This window comes from Mercurialis annua, linkage group LG1-X (genome assembly GCF_937616625.2).
Source record: "Mercurialis annua linkage group LG1-X, ddMerAnnu1.2, whole genome shotgun sequence".
Taxonomy (NCBI): Eukaryota; Viridiplantae; Streptophyta; class Magnoliopsida; order Malpighiales; family Euphorbiaceae; genus Mercurialis; species Mercurialis annua.
In genome coordinates, this window is record NC_065570.1 from 595245 (window position 1) to 613193 (window position 17949).

The 17949-nt window shown below is 36.6% G+C and overlaps 3 protein-coding genes across 3 annotated transcripts; 2 read left to right on the forward strand and 1 right to left on the reverse strand.

The window, feature by feature from the left end:
- Positions 1-7: 7 nt before the first annotated feature.
- LOC126669509 (uncharacterized) lies at positions 8-2272 on the reverse strand. The gene is made up of 3 exons (XM_050363030.2): positions 1311-2272; positions 1177-1224; positions 8-323 (listed from the first exon to the last, which is right to left on the reverse strand). The coding sequence occupies exons 1-3, from the start codon at positions 2128-2130 to the stop codon at positions 196-198; spliced, it is 996 nt and encodes a 331-aa protein (XP_050218987.1). The 5' UTR covers positions 2131-2272; the 3' UTR covers positions 8-195.
- Positions 2129-10394, forward strand: LOC126664450 (uncharacterized). The gene is made up of 8 exons (XM_050356842.1): positions 2129-2180; positions 2290-2297; positions 3728-3833; positions 4654-4734; positions 5269-5993; positions 6105-6670; positions 10229-10256; positions 10356-10394. The coding sequence occupies exons 1-8, from the start codon at positions 2129-2131 to the stop codon at positions 10392-10394; spliced, it is 1605 nt and encodes a 534-aa protein (XP_050212799.1).
- A 2970-nt stretch (positions 10395-13364) lies between these two features.
- Positions 13365-17196, forward strand: LOC126664461 (uncharacterized). The gene is made up of 4 exons (XM_050356853.1): positions 13365-13412; positions 15977-16204; positions 16353-16460; positions 16786-17196. The coding sequence occupies exons 1-4, from the start codon at positions 13365-13367 to the stop codon at positions 17194-17196; spliced, it is 795 nt and encodes a 264-aa protein (XP_050212810.1).
- Positions 17197-17949: the final 753 nt, after the last annotated feature.

Below are 17949 nucleotides of genomic sequence, written 5' to 3' on the forward strand. Positions count from 1 at the left end.
CATGTGATACCATCAAAAACCTGCAGCTTTTCTGATTGGTGCAAAAATTACATTATAATTAAGCATTAAACTGAGAACATATGTAACTTAATGAGGAAGGCACGTCAAAAAGCAATTCAAACAATAAATAAAGAAAAAGGTCGAGAAAGAATAAAGTATGGTGTGTTTGCACTTTACTTTAGTTGATTGGTTTTATCAGAAAAGCCTATTGTCATTGGTTTGAACCCCACATGTTACGGGCGCTTTAGCTCTTACTTTCTTCCAAAACCATAGTCCAGCACCAACTCCTAAGGCTCCAGCAGCTGAAACTCCTGTTACTGTCCCTGCGCTCCGAAATAACAAATTTTTCAAGTAATTGAGTTTAGCCCTGAACAATTAAAAAACATTTAGGGGCCGTTTGGTTCAAGGTTGAGAATGGGAATCGGAATGGGAATGGGAATGAGAAGGAATGGGAATGGGAATGATTGTTTTCATTTTTTGTTTGATTCAAAATTAGTGTAGGAATGGGAATGGATAAAGTTTAATAAAAAAATTATTTATTGTTTATTAAAAATACTTTTTTTAAATATTTTTTTATATAAAAAAATAAAAAAATTTAAAAAAAATAAAAAATATTTAAAAAAAAAATAAAAAAATTTTTAAAAAATTTAAAAAAATTTTAAAAAATATTTTATAAAAATAAAAAATATTTTCGAAAAAATAAAAAAAATTATTTTCGAATTAAAAAAATTATTTTTATAAAATAAAAGTTATTTTTTAAAAAAATTAAAAAATTATTTTTTAAAAAAAAATAAAAAATTATTATTTTTTAAATAAAAATTATTTAAAAATTATTAAAAAAATAATTTTAAAAAAATATTAAAAACGTTTTTTTTATTATTTTAAGTATATTTTTTTAAAATAAATATTTTAAAATAGTTTTTTTTAATAATTATATATTTATTATCTATTATTAAAATATTTGTAAAATTTTGATTCCCATTCCCAAAAGTTCATTCCCATGGGGTAAGGGGGGAATGGGTGATTCCCATTGAGGGGGTAATCACATTCCCATTCTCTATTACAATTTGACAAAACAAACATAAACAATGGGAATCATTCTCATACCCATTCCCATTCCCCCCTTTTTATGGCGAACCAAACGGCCCCTTAATTAGAATTGAGTACATAATTAACCTGCAATGACTCCTGCCCTGCTGTGCTGCCCGGAAGCGGCGTGATCATCTACAAAAGAGTAATCAAATTAATAGGAAAAACAGAAACTATTAGATAAGACAGACAGACATTAGCAGAAGAATTTAATGGCAGACCTCTACAATAAGTGGTGACATTTCTGTTGCTACACAAGCACAAGAAATTATGTGACTGTGTGTCAAACCCACAAGTTCCGCCTCCTTTGGTCATGTCTTGACATTCAAGGCAACGTGTAGTCACAGGAATATCAAAATCAATCCTGATCCCATATTCAGGAACTTGATCATAAGGAGAATTAGCACCATTGTTTCTCCAATAAATGCTCGTATAACTCGCACAATACTGGAGCATTAGCCTCAAAGATTCGGTTGCTTTCGGATAGTAAGAACAGCAAGAACTTCCACCTAATGCAGTAGCACATCCAGGCAGATGCCTGCAGAGGTAACTAGCACTATCACACGTCGAATCACACCTATCAGGAAATCGCTCGCAGAAGATCGGCTTAGGCTCCACGATCACTTTCTCTTCACTACAATTGAAGAAAAGATAATCATTCTGAGAGGAAAGCGTAAAATGTGTACTCGTGTCGAGACTAAACGGCCTCGTTTCCCTGAAGTGGCTTCCATCTTGGCAATTCCACATGAATGGATCACTGACTATGAAATGAGGATCGGAGTAGGTAATGCTATGAACTTGGTATCTTCCCGAAGGCGTTCGAAACTCGAGGGTTCCCGAATCGGAGCAGACAAGCATGCGGCTGTAATAAGGGCTGCCGCAGCCGTCATCAATACCAAAAGGGTAATTTATTGGAATAGTGCCGCAAGATGTTCTGCAATGAGCAGCAGGTTGAGCTATTATGAGTTTAAAAAGTGAAACGGTGGTTAGGATGAGTAACAGAGAGAATAAAGAGTGATATAATAAGCAAGAATGTGACATGGTATTGCAGTGGATGAAGAGGACGGTGGTGGTGGGTGATTTAAAGAAAGGTAGCAATGAAATGAATAAAGTGGAAGCATACAGAATCTTTAAGCACTTCTTTTTCTTTTATTGTCTTTTGTCTTAAAAAGAATTTAATTGCATGAGATGTTTTTGCAGTGAATCTGGTTTTATTGCAAGGCATATATATAAAGGTTAGGAAAATGAACACTTTGTACCAACTCTTTTAACCCACCTTACGTGGTAAAGTTTCATTCGTCTAATTCCCACCCAAAAAGTGTAAATCTCAAAAAACAGAATTTAATCAATCCACTCTTTAATTTGAGCTTCTTTATTATTTATTTTAATCTTTTTTATACATTAATTTTTTAAATATTATTTTTTATTCTTTAAACTTGACAATTCAATAGCATGGTATTTAAATTTTTATTTTTATACTATATTCACATATCATATGATATATTTAGTTTTCCTAAAATATTCTATAATTATTTCTTTAATTTTAATTAATATTGTTCATGCATGTATAGTAAGTATAGATATATAACTGTAAAATAAAATTACTAATAAAAATTTAATAGGTGCAAATGATACGAAAAAATAAAACTAAAAATATTTGCTACAGTAATTAGAAATGTTAATTGAATTCTAAAAAATTTCACAACTAAAAAGCACAAATATATTAATTGAATCTTATTTTTTTATACTAGAAGCTATTCTGATGTATATTTCTTTTTTAGTTTAGTGGCCGCTAAACAAATTTTTTAATTATAAAAGCTACTGTAATGGATATAACTTTTTTCATTCTAAACTTACTTGCTTTTATGTGTATTTGAATTGATATATACTAATTAAATTTTAATTTTCTATTTTAATTGCCAATAAACACATGACCACTACTAAAAAGCTGATGTTTACCGACGAATTTTAGCGACGGATTCTAAATCCGTCGCTAAATGTACATTTGCCGACGGAATATGGCGACGGATTCCAATCCGTCGCCAAATGTCACTAAAATTTGGCGGGATGAAGCCCGCCAATTTTAGCGACGCCGTTTGACGACGGATTGTTAAATCCGTCGCCAAACGGCATTTAGGTGGGAAACTGGCCAAAACGCACCGTTTTCATTGAGCAATTTAGCGACGGATTGTAAAATCTGTCGCTAAATTGCCAATTAATTAAACGGTGCATTTAAGGGTGGCATTTGGCGACGGATTGTAAAATCCGTCGCCAAATGCAACCCTTAAACCCAGAAACCGTTCTTCTTCCCTCCCCATTCTTATTTTTTTCATTCATCACTTAGCGCCGTTTCCTTCTTCCCATTTCCCCGCCGTTTCCTTCTTCCCATTTCCCATCTCCGTTTTCCCCCGCCGTCATCCGCTTACCGCCGTTTTCCCCCGCCGTCATCCCCTTACCGCCGTTTTCCCTTCTTTTCTTTTCCCCCCTCCATTTGACTCGCGCCGTTTATCTCCTCCGTCCTGGTCGGAGGCCACCGCCGCTGTCTGCTGCCTGTCGCCGGATTAAAGGTAAGTTTTCTTTTATATGTTTATTTTCTTTAATAAATATGTTAGTTATTTATTTTTTAAATTTGAAATAGGAAAAAAAGTTGCTGCCGGAATTCCTTTGCTGCTGCCGTCCGCCTCCTCCCTCTGCCGCCGTCCGCCGATCATCATCCGCCTCTTCCGCTGCCGCTGCTGAACCAGGTAATGTGTTAGATTAATTTATTTGCTTAGATTAATTTTATTTATTAGGTTAATTTTATTTATTAGGTTAATTTATTAATTAATTTGTTTAGTTTATTAGGGCTAAGTTATTATTATTACTTTAAATACTTATTATTTATGTTAGATTAATTAATTAGTTTGTTTAGTTTATTAGGGCGAAATTATTATTATTAGGTTAAATACTTATTATTTATGTTAGAATAATTAATTAGTTTGTTTAGTTTATTAGGGCTAAATTATTATTATTATTAGGCTAAATATTTATTATTTATGTTAGATTAATTTACTAGTTTTTTTAGTTTATTAGGTTCTTTTTGAAGTTGGTTGATTATAATATTAGGTTGTTTTTAAAGTTTGTTAATTTGGTTCAATTATAGGTTACAAAAATTGTAATGGTTTAGTTAGGTTTTTTTGTTAGGCGGTTTATTTTATATTATTAATAAAAGAATTACAAATTTATATTATTATTAAAAAAATTATCGAATCACTCTAGCTTAATTGTCGATTGTTTGTAATAAATTTTGTTGTGATTTAGATAGTGAATTTATATTATTAATAAAAATTATCGAATTACTTTAGGTATAATAGTGTTAATTGTTATAATTTGTGTGTTGCATATTTTTGAGATGTATTGTTTACTTGCAGGCTTTCCCTGAAAAATGGATGATGCTCATTTTTAGGGGAAGTGCTGCCTAATTTTCGTTAAAAAAATATATAATAACTATATATTTAGTTAAATATAGATTTAGTATAAAATTTGTAATATTCTAAAAAAACGATTTCAAACTATTTATTGTAGGTTTGTGTCCCGTTGGTGAGTTGATAGCCGCTGTTGTACATTCGACTTTACCCTTTCAGTTGCGGTTCTGCTCTACAACAAGTAAATACTATTGTTTATTTTTTTTACTTTATTTAATTATTGTATACTGAATAATCTTAAACAAAAAAACAAAAAAAGATTTTATTCACACCGAATAAAATCTCACCTAGCCGTAGAAAACTCATCCCGTGTCCTCAAGAGATTGAACGACACGGGATTGTACGTGTGTACAGTTCGTAAAACTGGTGTCTACGTAATTCGATCACGGAAAAAAATATACGTATAGATGCGGTAGAAAAATATTTGGTAGTTTTTCCGTCGTATGTTCTTCGGGTGGCTATCTAGTATATGCTGCGTAACGCTAGTTCCTAACGGAATATGTATTTGGCGTTATTCAGCATATATTTGATAATGCACTTGGAGAACTGCGCCGGAAGGCTGCCAAATATTTTTCTTCGTATTTATGCATATATCGTGATCGTATTAAGTAGACCCAGTTTTGCGAATGGGATAGGGCCCTTTCTTTTTAAGCGGTCAATTACATTGACTTTGCTGTAACCGAGTAATAAACCCACCTAAATGTACGTGCTACAGAAATGAATTCAGATCGCAGTTGGATGTATAGTGGGAGACTGGTCAGAGGATTGTTGACTGAAGGGTACATCAGTAACGTTAGGGAGTTTTTGAACTTTGCTGTGCAACACCCCGAGTGTATGAGCGGGGCTCAGATAAAATGCCCTTGCCCTAAACCCAAATGCCGGAACACTGCTTTTCGAACTGTTGACGAAGTGGAGTTTCATCTCTACACAGACGGGTTTGTGAGTAATTACCACGTCTGGACTCACCATGGTGAGGAAAATAGGAGGGTCGAGGTGCCTGTTAATGTTCTGCAAGCGGACAACATGTGGGAGCATAGAAATGAAGACGAGGGTTGCAGTTCATTCCAGAGAATGGTTACTGATGCGGGTGGTCCCGAAGTATGGACAGAAGAGCCTCCGAATGCAGAAGCTCAGAAGTTTTATGATATGATGCGTGCGGCCGAAGAACCCATATGGCCTGGGAATGACAGACACTCCGCTTTGTCTGCAGCCGTAAATTTTTTAGAATTCAAGTGCCGATTTCAAGCGTCTGACGGTCTGATGAATGAAATGAGCGAGTTTGTACATCAACTGTTACCTAAAGACAACAAGTTAGCGAAAAATTCGTACAGCAATAAAAAGCTAGTCAGAGGGCTTGGGCTTCCAGTTGAAGTGATTGACTGCTGTAAAAATATGTGTATGATATACTGGGGTGACGATGCGGGTTTGACTTTGTGTAAAGTATGCGGGCATGACAGGTGGAAACCAGCTACTGCGGGTAATTCAAAAAGAAGAAAGACGAATGTGCCTTATAAAAAAATGCATTGCTTTCCTTTAACTCCGAGGCTGCAGAGGTTGTACGCTTCTAGGGCAACAGCTAAACATATGAGGTGGCACGCCGAGCACGAGATGGAGAATGGTGTGATGAATCATCCGTCTGACTCGCCAGCTTGGAAACACTTTTCGGAGTTACATCAAGATTTTGCAGCAGAAGTTAGAAATATCATATTGGGGTTGTGTACGGATGGGTTTCAACCATTTGGTGCATTTGGGCAACAATACTCGTCATGGCCGGTAATTGTGACTCCGTATAACTTGCCTCCTGGCATGGCCATGAAAGACGAGTTCATGTTTTTAACGGTTCTTGTTCCCGGACCCAATAGTCCAAAAGGCAGTTTGGATATTTTCCTACAGCCGCTAATAGCAGAATTGAACCATTTGTGGGAATTTGGGACGCGGACATACGACATTCATAGGCGGCAAAATTTTCAATTGAAAGCCGCTCTTATGTGGACGATCAATGATTTTCCGGCTTATTCAATGCTGTCTGGATGGAGCACATCGGGTAAACGGGCATGTCCTCACTGTATGGAAGAAACTGATGCAATTACCCTTCCGAAGAGTGGTAAACAATCGTGGTTTGATTGCCACAGAAAGTTCTTACCACCTGAACTGTCACGACCCAAAATATTAAGCCGCAACCGGCGCTAGGGAACGGGAGTGGTAGCTCCGGAACCCGTAGCAAGCCTTAAATCACTATTAATTTTTCGCAAATAATAAACAAATAGCATAAAGCAACAGAAGCAAGTATACATAACATGTATACACAAACATTTACACTAACTGTTCTGTTATCCTCGCGGGCTCTAGTTACCGTACCTCGTACGAACTGGCCTCGCGGTATTATATACATCAGTTAGTGTATCCAACATATCACTGGCACCTAGTGCCATGCACCACATATAAAACACGTAGCCTACAAAACATCTAAACTGGACAGCAAGTAATATGTACACTCAATGTGTACTGCTGTCTAGGCTACGACTCTGTCAACGCGGGACCACTACTGCAGCATTCACAGAAGTCAGATACTAAACATATACAACTGACTTCTGGACTTCAAAATTGGCCTCTAGCTAGGTCCACATACTAAGTACCTGAAAACATCAAAGGTGAGGGGTCAGTATTTGGGAAAATACTGAGTGAGGTTGCATTTTACTAACGGTATTAATTTAAAAACATAGCATCGCATCTCAAGAAAACAATAATATAAAATATATAAACATGTATTCGATCCGTGTGAAACTAATATCCTAGCATGCGACACATCTCTCGAATAATCATATATCATTCAACCCAATCGTAAATATCAATTGCGAGTCCAACTCGCTGGTGGCCCAGCCACTCGATACGGGGACTTCCAGGCTACACCGTAGCCGAGTTCACTCTGCGTATCGAAATCATAACCCAATCGTAAATATCATATTCATCAACAGCTCCCAGCTGTGTCAAGTCATTTCTCAATGCAAACATACTAGACTGACTCGATACAGGTGATCACACAGCCTATTGACACCCAATAGGTAGCTAGTTTCTTCGGATCGCATACTAGTTCTCGTATATACATTTGATAGAAACATATAATATTTAATCAAATCATCTAACATGCGATGCGTAAAAACAGTATACATATCAATATAAAATAACTTTATATGTATAATACACGAAAGTAAAGAGCAACTCACAGTGACCGCAATCCAATCACAAATATGGTCGATGAAATGATATGCCCTTGCTATCCCACGTCTACTGACCTCTCTGCTCTGACACGTCTGATAAATAATTAATGTTTAATGATTAGACGTGAATCTCGTATTCCTATACATATAATGCTTTTAAGTTTTAAGGTTTAGTTTCATTTCGATGAAGTTTTAAGGAGTTTTCAGGACAATGTGCATGTGCTGCCTGCACACTGACACTGTTTAGTAAAACGACGATCTCTCCCAATTGAACCGTTGGATCGAGCTGAAATTTGACAGACGCGTTCCTAAGAGGCAAATCTATAAACTGACCGTTGGGATTTTGAATCTGCCAAATTTTAGGTTGTGTGCGAACGCACACAATGAGTGTGCGAACGCACACCCTAAATTTCAAGGAGTGTGCGAACGCACACTCAATGTGTGCGAACGCACACCCTTGACAGCCCCCCGGAAAGTCGTTTTCCGGGGCTTTTCAGCTATCCCGACGTGCTATACATCCAACTATACAAAACCCGCATCTCGGTTTTCATTAAAACGCTATAATAACTTCAAAAACGTCAAATTCAATCCAAACAAAATCCTAACTCAAAACAGCCCTTTACTATCCAAATTTAACATCCAATATGAAAGAATTACCTTATAACGGAGTTTGGGATTGATAGAGGACGGGATTCTGAAGAAATCGCCGCGAAAATCACTCGAATCGGACGTCGAACGGCGAAACGGCGGCGAAACGACGGTATCGTCGAAGGTTTTCCCATTTCTCTCGATCCTTCTCTGCTTCTATAATTCCATCTTTCATTTCATATATAATCCGGCTAAAGTGCCACTTTAATCCTTGTTCTTTTTGTTTATTATCATTTATTCTTTAAACTTTTCTTTTATACGATTTAGTCCATAACTAAATCGATAAATCCTTTTATTATGACTTATACGTATTATTTATATCCAATAAATAATACGAAACTCGATATTAACACTTTCCCATCAAAATCCAATATTTTCATTTCCGACACAAAGTGGCTAAATTACCACTCTGGTCCCTGTACTTTATTTTGGACTTTTCTTGACATTTTTCCTTTCAATTCCAATTCTAAATTTAGAATTGAAATATAACCTTAAATTTTCTCATAGTTAATTTCTCAAAACCGACCTACTTGAAACTTATTTACTTTATCTTTTTCAGAAATTCTCCTGATATCACCATTCTGGCGAATCAAAACTGGACACGTGGTCCAATTAGCTAATTAAGTATTTTGGGGTATTACATTCTTCCCCCCTTATAAAAATTCGTCCTCGAATTTTCATAAATTTTGTTGGGATCTTAACTTATCCTTACAGTTTCCTTGACGTCCATTAATACGTTTTGATCACAGCTTTTCCTTTTATTTAACTTTAGTTTTCCATGCACAGCTATAACTTCATACTTGTTGCTAATCGATTGTCTATTCAACTCTTGATAGTTGCTTGCTGTTAAATCGTTGAGAATTCTCTTACTGGTACCTTCGTCTCATCTGTTATCTTTTCCGAGATAGAATGGTTCTTGGACGTATTCTTGATGTCATATTCCTTACATCATTGCCACCTAGTTGTCACTAATCATAATCTAATGTTTTCTCGTTTCATCATTTCATTCTTAGTAGCCATAGGGTTGCTACTCGTCTCCTTTATATGTGAATGGTCACGACGTGCCAATTCATCTTGATGACATACTTACTTTATTCATATTCCTATGAATATTTTCTCTTGTAATCATAACTTGCAGTTATGATCTTTCCTATCGTCTGTAGTTATCACTTTCCTTTCTTAACTGGTTCTTGTCATTTTCCACTCCTTGCTGTCATTCTCTGACACTTTATTCTTCATTAACCAATCTTTCTCAACTTGCACTATGTTTAATACCTTCACTTTCTCTTAACGTAGCTAAACTTGATACTCTTTTCACTATCTTCCATTTCTCTTTCCTTTGCTCCTTTAATCTATTGTGAACTTCACGTCATTCTGTTGGTCGTGATCCTTCATCCTTTACTGTTGTCTTAAACGTTTCATTTCACGTTACTTTTAATCGTATGGCTTGTACAGTTGCCTTTGTTACTAATACTATTCGTATTCTTATCCTTTTCACTTCTCTCTCATTACCCTTTTGAGGTACGTTTCGAGTCTTTTATTGACTTTCCAGTCAAAGCTGTCTTACCTTTGTGTTACCGTTCCTTTTTCATGATGATCTCGTAAGAATCTCATATGTTTCTTTAACATTTAACTATTTCAAGAATCCTTATCGTTAGTTAGCCTTTGCTTAACTTCATCTTTACCTTTAATATTTAACAGATGCAGTAGATTCTTAATAACTTATTTACTTTCTTTATCGTTATTCCTTCTTACTGTATAAACAACTTTCTTTTTCATCTTACACTTCTACTTCTTGCTTCTGAGTAGTTCCACTATTTTATTCTCACCCTTCAAGGTATTGGCTCAATACTGGTTATGATTGTTTCTTAGTTTGTCCTTATTCTGTTTTTCATCTTCTTCTTGAAGTGTTTTCCGCTTATTCTTAACATTTTAGATTGTAATTGACTTTGTAACTCCCAAAATTAGGGAGTAGTTCCGACTTGTCGTCCTATACACCTTATGCTTTTTCAGCATTTATGTCAAGATTCTAATTATCTTTTAAACAACTTACTTTCTCTGTACTAATATGATACCGTGGTTTCTTAGATAGAATTTACTCCTATCGGTCCAATAGTAATGAAGTATCATCTTGTCCTTTAATTACTGTATTCATTACGTTCTTCCTTTATTTATAATAGCTCTATTAATGTTGTTCCACTCTGATAATCTTTCTGACGTATCTCTAGAACTTTCCACTTCTCTATTCATCTTACTAAATCTTAAGGGTATATGAGTCCCTTCATTATACTTTCTTTCATCTTATCCATTATTCTTATATTTACTGACATGTATACCTATACGTGTGCTTTTGTCCTTATACTAGAGTTTCATAACTTAACTCTTCTCTTTTCTGTTAACACAACTTATAACTCTTAATGCTGATATTAGTGACTTCACCTAATATCAATTAATTAGCATCACTTATCTTTTGATCTATCTAATTTCAAACTTTCACGTCTTACAAGATTATCTTCTTCGTCGTTTCGTATTCCTTCTCCTTCTACTTTTATATCTTCAAACACTGATATTGATAAGGTTATATATCCTTAAAATATCACTTGATGTTCATCATTCATATTATCGTCTTTTATACTTTTAATTTCTCTCCTCCGATATGACTCACGATCGCAGTATTATTTATCTCAACATAATGATATTCATTATATTCTTCATTCTTGCATTTTCGTTGTATTTCTTTCGTTTAATATGACTCTCTGTCATTTCATCCTTTACTTTATCATAAGGATAATTACTATATCCTTAAATATTGCCAGCGCATTGCATCTTGACTGCGTTCGCTCTCCGGCAATAACTCCTCGTTCACATTTCACTGTAGCTCCCTTAACATTATTGCAATTATCATTAACAGGGCTTTATTCTGTTATTGGGATTTGCTTTTAAATTTTATTCTTATTTACTAAGAACATTTTATTATCCGTCGCAGAGTTTCACATCTGAGTTCACTTACTAATAAAAGATTTCAAAACATCTTTTGGCTGGCCAGCTCTTTTAAATCACTTTTCATAAATCGTTTGAAATCATTAGTACAATTGTAGCTCAGAGTGATGACACCTCTCATCACCAAAGAGTTGCTCAAAATCGCATTTTTCTTTATCATTGTAAAGATATGATGCATGATCTACATTTCGAAAATCATTTTCTTATGTATTCCTATCGTGATTATGCAATGTCATATGCGATGTCTGAGCACAATCGTACTTTGAAAAATCTTAAGAATTCTTCATACTTTTCATAAAACATAAGTTTACTCCAGGTTGTACACTCTGCGACTATTAACGGCTTTCTTTATTATTATTGGGTACATTTCAAATTTTTGTATTGCTGTCACCTTCTGTCATTTTCCTGACTATTCTCCTATCACATCAATTCTTTCTCCATATCTCCGATAACTTAATTTAATTCAACATTTTCTACTGCTGTAATCACCACAACCACTTCTTTAACACTCTGTACCATGTCATGTCCTGTACAAACGCAGGTACCGATGTTTCATATCGATTCCCTGTTGGTAACCCATCTCTTTCTTCACAACTTCTAGAACGTAATACAGGAATTACGTTCGCGATAAATGTATTATTTATCGTTTATTATATTATTGTTTTTGTAAATTATGTTTATATATTCATTTTTTTAAGCACGTGTTTGTCAATATCGCTTCCTATAGGCCCTACCTATCTGAGGTATTATCCTATAGGTACATTCTACTCGTTATGCTCTATCATGCATGCAGTAAACATATACACAACAATGCAACATATAAACACAAATACTCAAAGCATATTAATCATTTATACCTAAGGGTGCCTGATGTGGAACGCTAGGTTTCCTAATAACTATTCCAGTGTGTCGACCCTTAACTCTTCTACTGGAGTTGACTCCGCCTCTATGCACGGAGTGGGGGTTAGTCCTAATACCAGAGGATTGACAAGTATAATCTGGATAGAACGTACATCTGAAAAAGTAGGGTCGAACAGGATTGCCATCCCACTCGTGGTCAGCCTCGATCTTACGGGCCATCATAGTGAGCGTTCCAAAGTGCTCGTGAACATACTCGTATAGCTCATCAAACTCTGGTCCTAATCTCCTGACATATCTACGATTAATTGTCTCATTATCTTTATCTAGATCTGGGACTCCCTCGACCATACGTAAAAAGTCAGTGGAACACAGTCCCACTGGTAGTATTCCTCCAGAAAAGGAGCGCATTTGTCTCCTAACCTGATTCAAAACCCCTTGTGCCTGGCCATTTACTAGCCCTCCATCTTCTCTCAAATTGCGGTACCTCCGCACATTGGACCGGAAATGTTTACTTCGGTACTCCTCGACGTCTGACTTACCTGATAACTCTTCTTCTTCAAAGTCCTCTTCTTGATGAACTTATTCTGATTCTTCCTCACTTTCTTCATCGTACTCCATTTCAAGCAAGTGAGTTCTACCTCTAACCCTAAAAGAACTATCAATTTCTGATACTGACATGAAACCATTCTGATATATCTCAGGTGATCTCCTAGCATCTGAGTGTAATCCATTCTGGTGGACTTCAGATGGTCCGCCTATTTCGTTGTGAAATCCATTTTGACAGATAGGAGGTGCTTCCTCCCATTCCTCTGCAACATGTGACTGAGCTCCGTTCTGCCCAGATATGCTAAAAAGAAACAACTCCAATGCCAGCGACCATCTGAGCCCTCTTTTTCCTTGCTTAACTTCAATATCACCTCGTAAGGCATCACAAACATTAAATTCAAATCAATCTATACGTAATTCGCAAATACGTAATCACTGAATATCCCTTACACAAGTAATAAACACTTAGTTGCCTTATCCGCTCATATACACAAATATTCATCACTTCTCCATTTAACCATCTCGGTTCGCACGCTTTATGGAACTTACTAATAATGCACACATCAATCAAATGCAAACAACTAAGGTTTGACTCTCTTGCTGCAGTAGTTCCTAGGTTTACTTACTGACAGAGTTTCACAATTCAGACAGACATCCGAAACAAACTAGCAGTGGTAACTGGACCAACTGCTCTCAAACAATCATCAAAACAAACTTGCAGTGGTAACTGGACCAACTGCTCTGATACCACAATTATCACGACCCAAAATATTAAGCCGCAACCGGCGCTAGGGAACGGGAGTGGTAGCTCCGGAACCCGTAGCAAGCCTTAAATCACTATTAATTTTTCGCAAATAATAAACAAATAGCATAAAGCAACAGAAGCAAGTATACATAACATGTATACACAAACATTTACACTAACTGTTCTGTTATCCTCGCGGGCTCTAGTTACCGTACCTCGTACAAACTGGCCTCGCGGTATTATATACATCAGTTAGTGTATCCAACATATCACTGGCACCTAGTGCCATGCACCACATATAAAACACGTAGCCTACAAAACATCTAAACTGGACAGCAAGTAATATGTACACTCAATGTGTACTGCTGTCTAGGCTACGACTCTGTCAACGCGGGACCACTACTGCAGCATTCACAGAAGTCAGATACTAAACATATACAACTGACTTCTGGACTTCAAAATTGGCCTCTAGCTAGGTCCACATACTAAGTACCTGAAAACATCAAAGGTGAGGGGTCAGTATTTGGGAAAATACTGAGTGAGGTTGCATTTTACTAACGGTATTAATTTAAAAACATAGCATCGCATCTCAAGAAAACAATAATATAAAACATATAAACATGTATTCGATCCGTGTGAAACTAATATCCTAGCATGCGACACATCTCTCGAATAATCATATATCATTCAACCCAATCGTAAATATCAATTGCGAGTCCAACTCGCTGGTGGCCCAGCCACTCGATACGGGGACTTCCAGGCTACACCGTAGCCGAGTTCACTCTGCGTATCGAAATCATAACCCAATCGTAAATATCATATTCATCAACAGCTCCCAGCTGTGTCAAGTCATTTCTCAATGCAAACATACTAGACTGACTCGATACTGGTGATCACACAGCCTATTGACACCCAATAGGTAGCTAGTTTCTTCGGATCGCATACTAGTTCTCGTATATACATTTGATAGAAACATATAATATTTAATCAAATCATCTAACATGTGATGCGTAAAAACAGTATACATATCAATATAAAATAACTTTATATGTATAATACACGAAAGTAAAGAGCAACTCACAGTGACCGCAATCCAATCACAAATATGGTCGATGAAATGATATGCCCTTGCTATCCCACGTCTACTGACCTCTCTGCTCTGACACGTCTGATAAATAATTAATGTTTAATGATTAGACGTGAATCTCGTATTCCTATACGTATAATGCTTTTAAGTTTTAAGGTTTAGTTTCATTTCGATGAAGTTTTAAGGAGTTTTCAGGACAATGTGCATGTGCTGCCTGCACACTGACACTGTTTAGTAAAACGACGATCTCTCTCAATTGAACCGTTGGATCGAGCTGAAATTTGACAGACGCGTTCCTAAGAGGCAAATCTATAAACTGACCGTTGGGATTTTGAATCTGCCAAATTTTAGGTTGTGTGCGAACGCACACAATGAGTGTGCGAACGCACACCCTAAATTTCAAGGAGTGTGCGAACGCACACTCAATGTGTGCGAACGCACACCCTTGACAGCCCCCCGGAAAGTCGTTTTCCGGGGCTTTTCAGCTATCCCGACGTGCTATACATCCAACTATACAAAACCCGCATCTCGGTTTTCATTAAAACGCTATAATAACTTCAAAAACGTCAAATTCAATCCAAACAAAATCCTAACTCAAAACAGCCCTTTACTATCCAAATTTAACATCCAATATGAAAGAATTACCTTATAACGGAGTTTGGGATTGATAGAGGACGGGATTCTGAAGAAATCGCCGCGAAAATCACTCGAATCGGACGTCGAACGGCGAAACGGCGGCGAAACGACGGTATCGTCGAAGGTTTTCCCATTTCTCTCGATCCTTCTCTGCTTCTATAATTCCATCTTTCATTTCATATATAATCCGGCTAAAGTGCCACTTTAATCCTTGTTCTTTTTGTTTATTATCATTTATTCTTTAAACTTTTCTTTTATACGATTTAGTCCATAACTAAATCGATAAATCCTTTTATTATGACTTATACGTATTATTTATATCCAATAAATAATACGAAACTCGATATTAACACTTTCCCATCAAAATCCAATATTTTCATTTCCGACACAAAGTGGCTAAATTACCACTCTGGTCCCTGTACTTTATTTTGGACTTTTCTTGACATTTTTCCTTTCAATTCCAATTCTAAATTTAGAATTGAAATATAACCTTAAATTTTCTCATAGTTAATTTCTCAAAACCGACCTACTTGAAACTTATTTACTTTATCTTTTTCAGAAATTCTCCTGATATCACCATTCTGGCGAATCAAAACTGGACACGTGGTCCAATTAGCTAATTAAGTATTTTGGGGTATTACATGAACATTCGTACCGTAATAACACTACGGATTTTAAAAAGGGCTACAAAGAAAGAAAATCATTCAGGGGATACAGAACTGGAGAGGAAATTGAACAAGAGATTGATAGCCTTGGTTTTAAAAAGGCATACGAGGTTGGAGCTCAGGAGACGAATGCTCAGAAATCAAAGCATCATGGGTGGCATATGAAAAGCATATTTTGGGATTTGCCGTATTGGAAAACGAATATGATTCGTCATAATCTGGATGTCATGCATACTGAGAAAAATGTATTCGACAACATTTTCAATACAGTGCTTAATGTTCCTGGGAAGACCAAAGACCATGCTAAGTCCAGAGAAGAGTTGAATGATATTTGTATTTTATGTTATATTTTGTTGTTAAATGAACTTATAAATAACTACATTTGTCTGGCAGGCTAGGGAGCTGGGGCGCGAGCCGACACATGCTGAGGTGCATAAGCGGATGCACACTCTGAAGGCTGACCCTACCCGATTCGTGGATGAGCGCGCGAGGATTGCGGCTGTAAGTATCTTTTTAAAATTATATTGATTGAAAGTAGTATTCAAATAGTTTAAGTAGTTCAATAGTTTGAATATAATATCTCAATTGTTTGAAACACGTAATTTATTTTATTTGAATTAGGTATCTTTGTTGTTCCTTTGAATTAAGTGGTTTGGTTGTTGATATGTGCTAGTTTGTACAATTTGAAGTTTGCAGGATTTCCCTGAAAAATGGGTGATGTTCATTTTATAAACGAGATGCTGCCGAATTTTTATTAGAAATAACGTTTAAGTTGTTTGAAACATGTAATTCATATGAAACTAATTGGTTTAAATTATTATTGTAGGAGCGTTTTGAGCAGGAGATGATGGCCGCTACACAGACATCCGAGGGGAGTACAACATCTACCCCAGTGGATCCGGACGAAGTTTATCTTGCTGTTGAGGGGGTGAGAAAGCGGCGTATCTACGGATTAGGCTCAGTTGGTTCTGAGTACGTAGCCTCGCAGCGGGGTACTTCTAGTAGACGAGCCGGCAGCTCCGCTCAGACCATGTCGCCAGCCGACGATGCGAGGTTCCGCACTGATCTCATCGCTCAGTTTGCGGATACAATCCGTGATCAGGTCCAGATTGCGGTTGCAGCGGCGATGCAGCAGATGCAGCAGCGGGCCCCGGGAGATGTTTTACCCACTCCTCCACCACCGGCTCCACCGGCTACTGATGACGTTGTCCCAGATGACGACGTCAAAGATTTGTAGTACTGTAGTGTAGGGACGTTTTTGGTATACAATTTTCATGTATCGTACGTTATATATATATATATATATGATATTTTCTTTGTTTTTGTAATTTGCGTCAATTTATGCGTATTTAAACAGGGTATGCATTCATTTAAAAAGCCAAAAAAACAAAAAAAATTATGCTTGATTTTTGTCAATTTCCCGACGGATTTGTCCGGAATAGCGACGGATCGAGTCCGTCGCTAAACCCAATCATAAAATTTAAATACGGAGTTGGCGACGGATATAAATCCGTCGCCAAAGCTGTCGCCATTTGGCGACGGGCATTGGCGACGGATTTATCCGTCGCCAAATCCGTCTTGGAACGTCGCCAAACGCGTCGCCTGGCGACACGTTTGGCGACGGACCTTTGCCATTTGGCGACGGATTTTTCCGTCGCCAAATGGCGACGGATTGTTTTGTGGCGTCGCTAATGTATTTAGCGACGCCACATTTACCGACGGATTACGTCCGTCGGGAAAGCAATTCCCGACGGATTTGGGCTTTTAGCGACGGAAAAATCCGTCGCTAAAAAGCTCCATTTTAGTAGTGGACCTTATAAAAGATGATTTTCTATAAATAAATAAAGATATGGATTCATATCCATTAATATTAAAAATTTAAGCCATATTATAAAAATCGTGTTTAACATAATAAGAAAATAAAAAACAAATATTATTATTAGTCGTAGTTAGCATAATAATACTACAATATTTATTTAAATTTTGACGA

Bases quoted from the DNA above. Each gene is read 5' to 3' on its own strand.
- LOC126664450 (XM_050356842.1), top strand. From the start codon at position 2,129: ATGGTATTGCAGTGGATGAAGAGGACGGTGGTGGTGGGTGATTTAAAG. The intron at 4,735-5,268 runs GTAAATACTATT...TACGTGCTACAG, and splicing joins GCGGTTCTGCTCTACAACAA to AAATGAATTCAGATCGCAGT. The intron at 6,671-10,228 runs GTTTGATTGCCA...GCTTCTGAGTAG, and splicing joins AAGAGTGGTAAACAATCGTG to TTCCACTATTTTATTCTCAC.
- LOC126669509 (XM_050363030.2), bottom strand. From the start codon at position 2,130: ATGTCACATTCTTGCTTATTATATCACTCTTTATTCTCTCTGTTACTC. The intron at 1,225-1,310 runs GTCTGCCATTAA...ACTCTTTTGTAG, and splicing joins TGTCACCACTTATTGTAGAG to ATGATCACGCCGCTTCCGGG. The intron at 324-1,176 runs GTTAATTATGTA...TTCGGAGCGCAG, and splicing joins CAGGGCAGGAGTCATTGCAG to GGACAGTAACAGGAGTTTCA.
- LOC126664461 (XM_050356853.1), top strand. From the start codon at position 13,365: ATGGAACTTACTAATAATGCACACATCAATCAAATGCAAACAACTAAG. The intron at 13,413-15,976 runs GTTTGACTCTCT...GATTTTAAAAAG, and splicing joins ATCAAATGCAAACAACTAAG to GGCTACAAAGAAAGAAAATC. The intron at 16,461-16,785 runs GTAAGTATCTTT...TTATTATTGTAG, and splicing joins AGCGCGCGAGGATTGCGGCT to GAGCGTTTTGAGCAGGAGAT.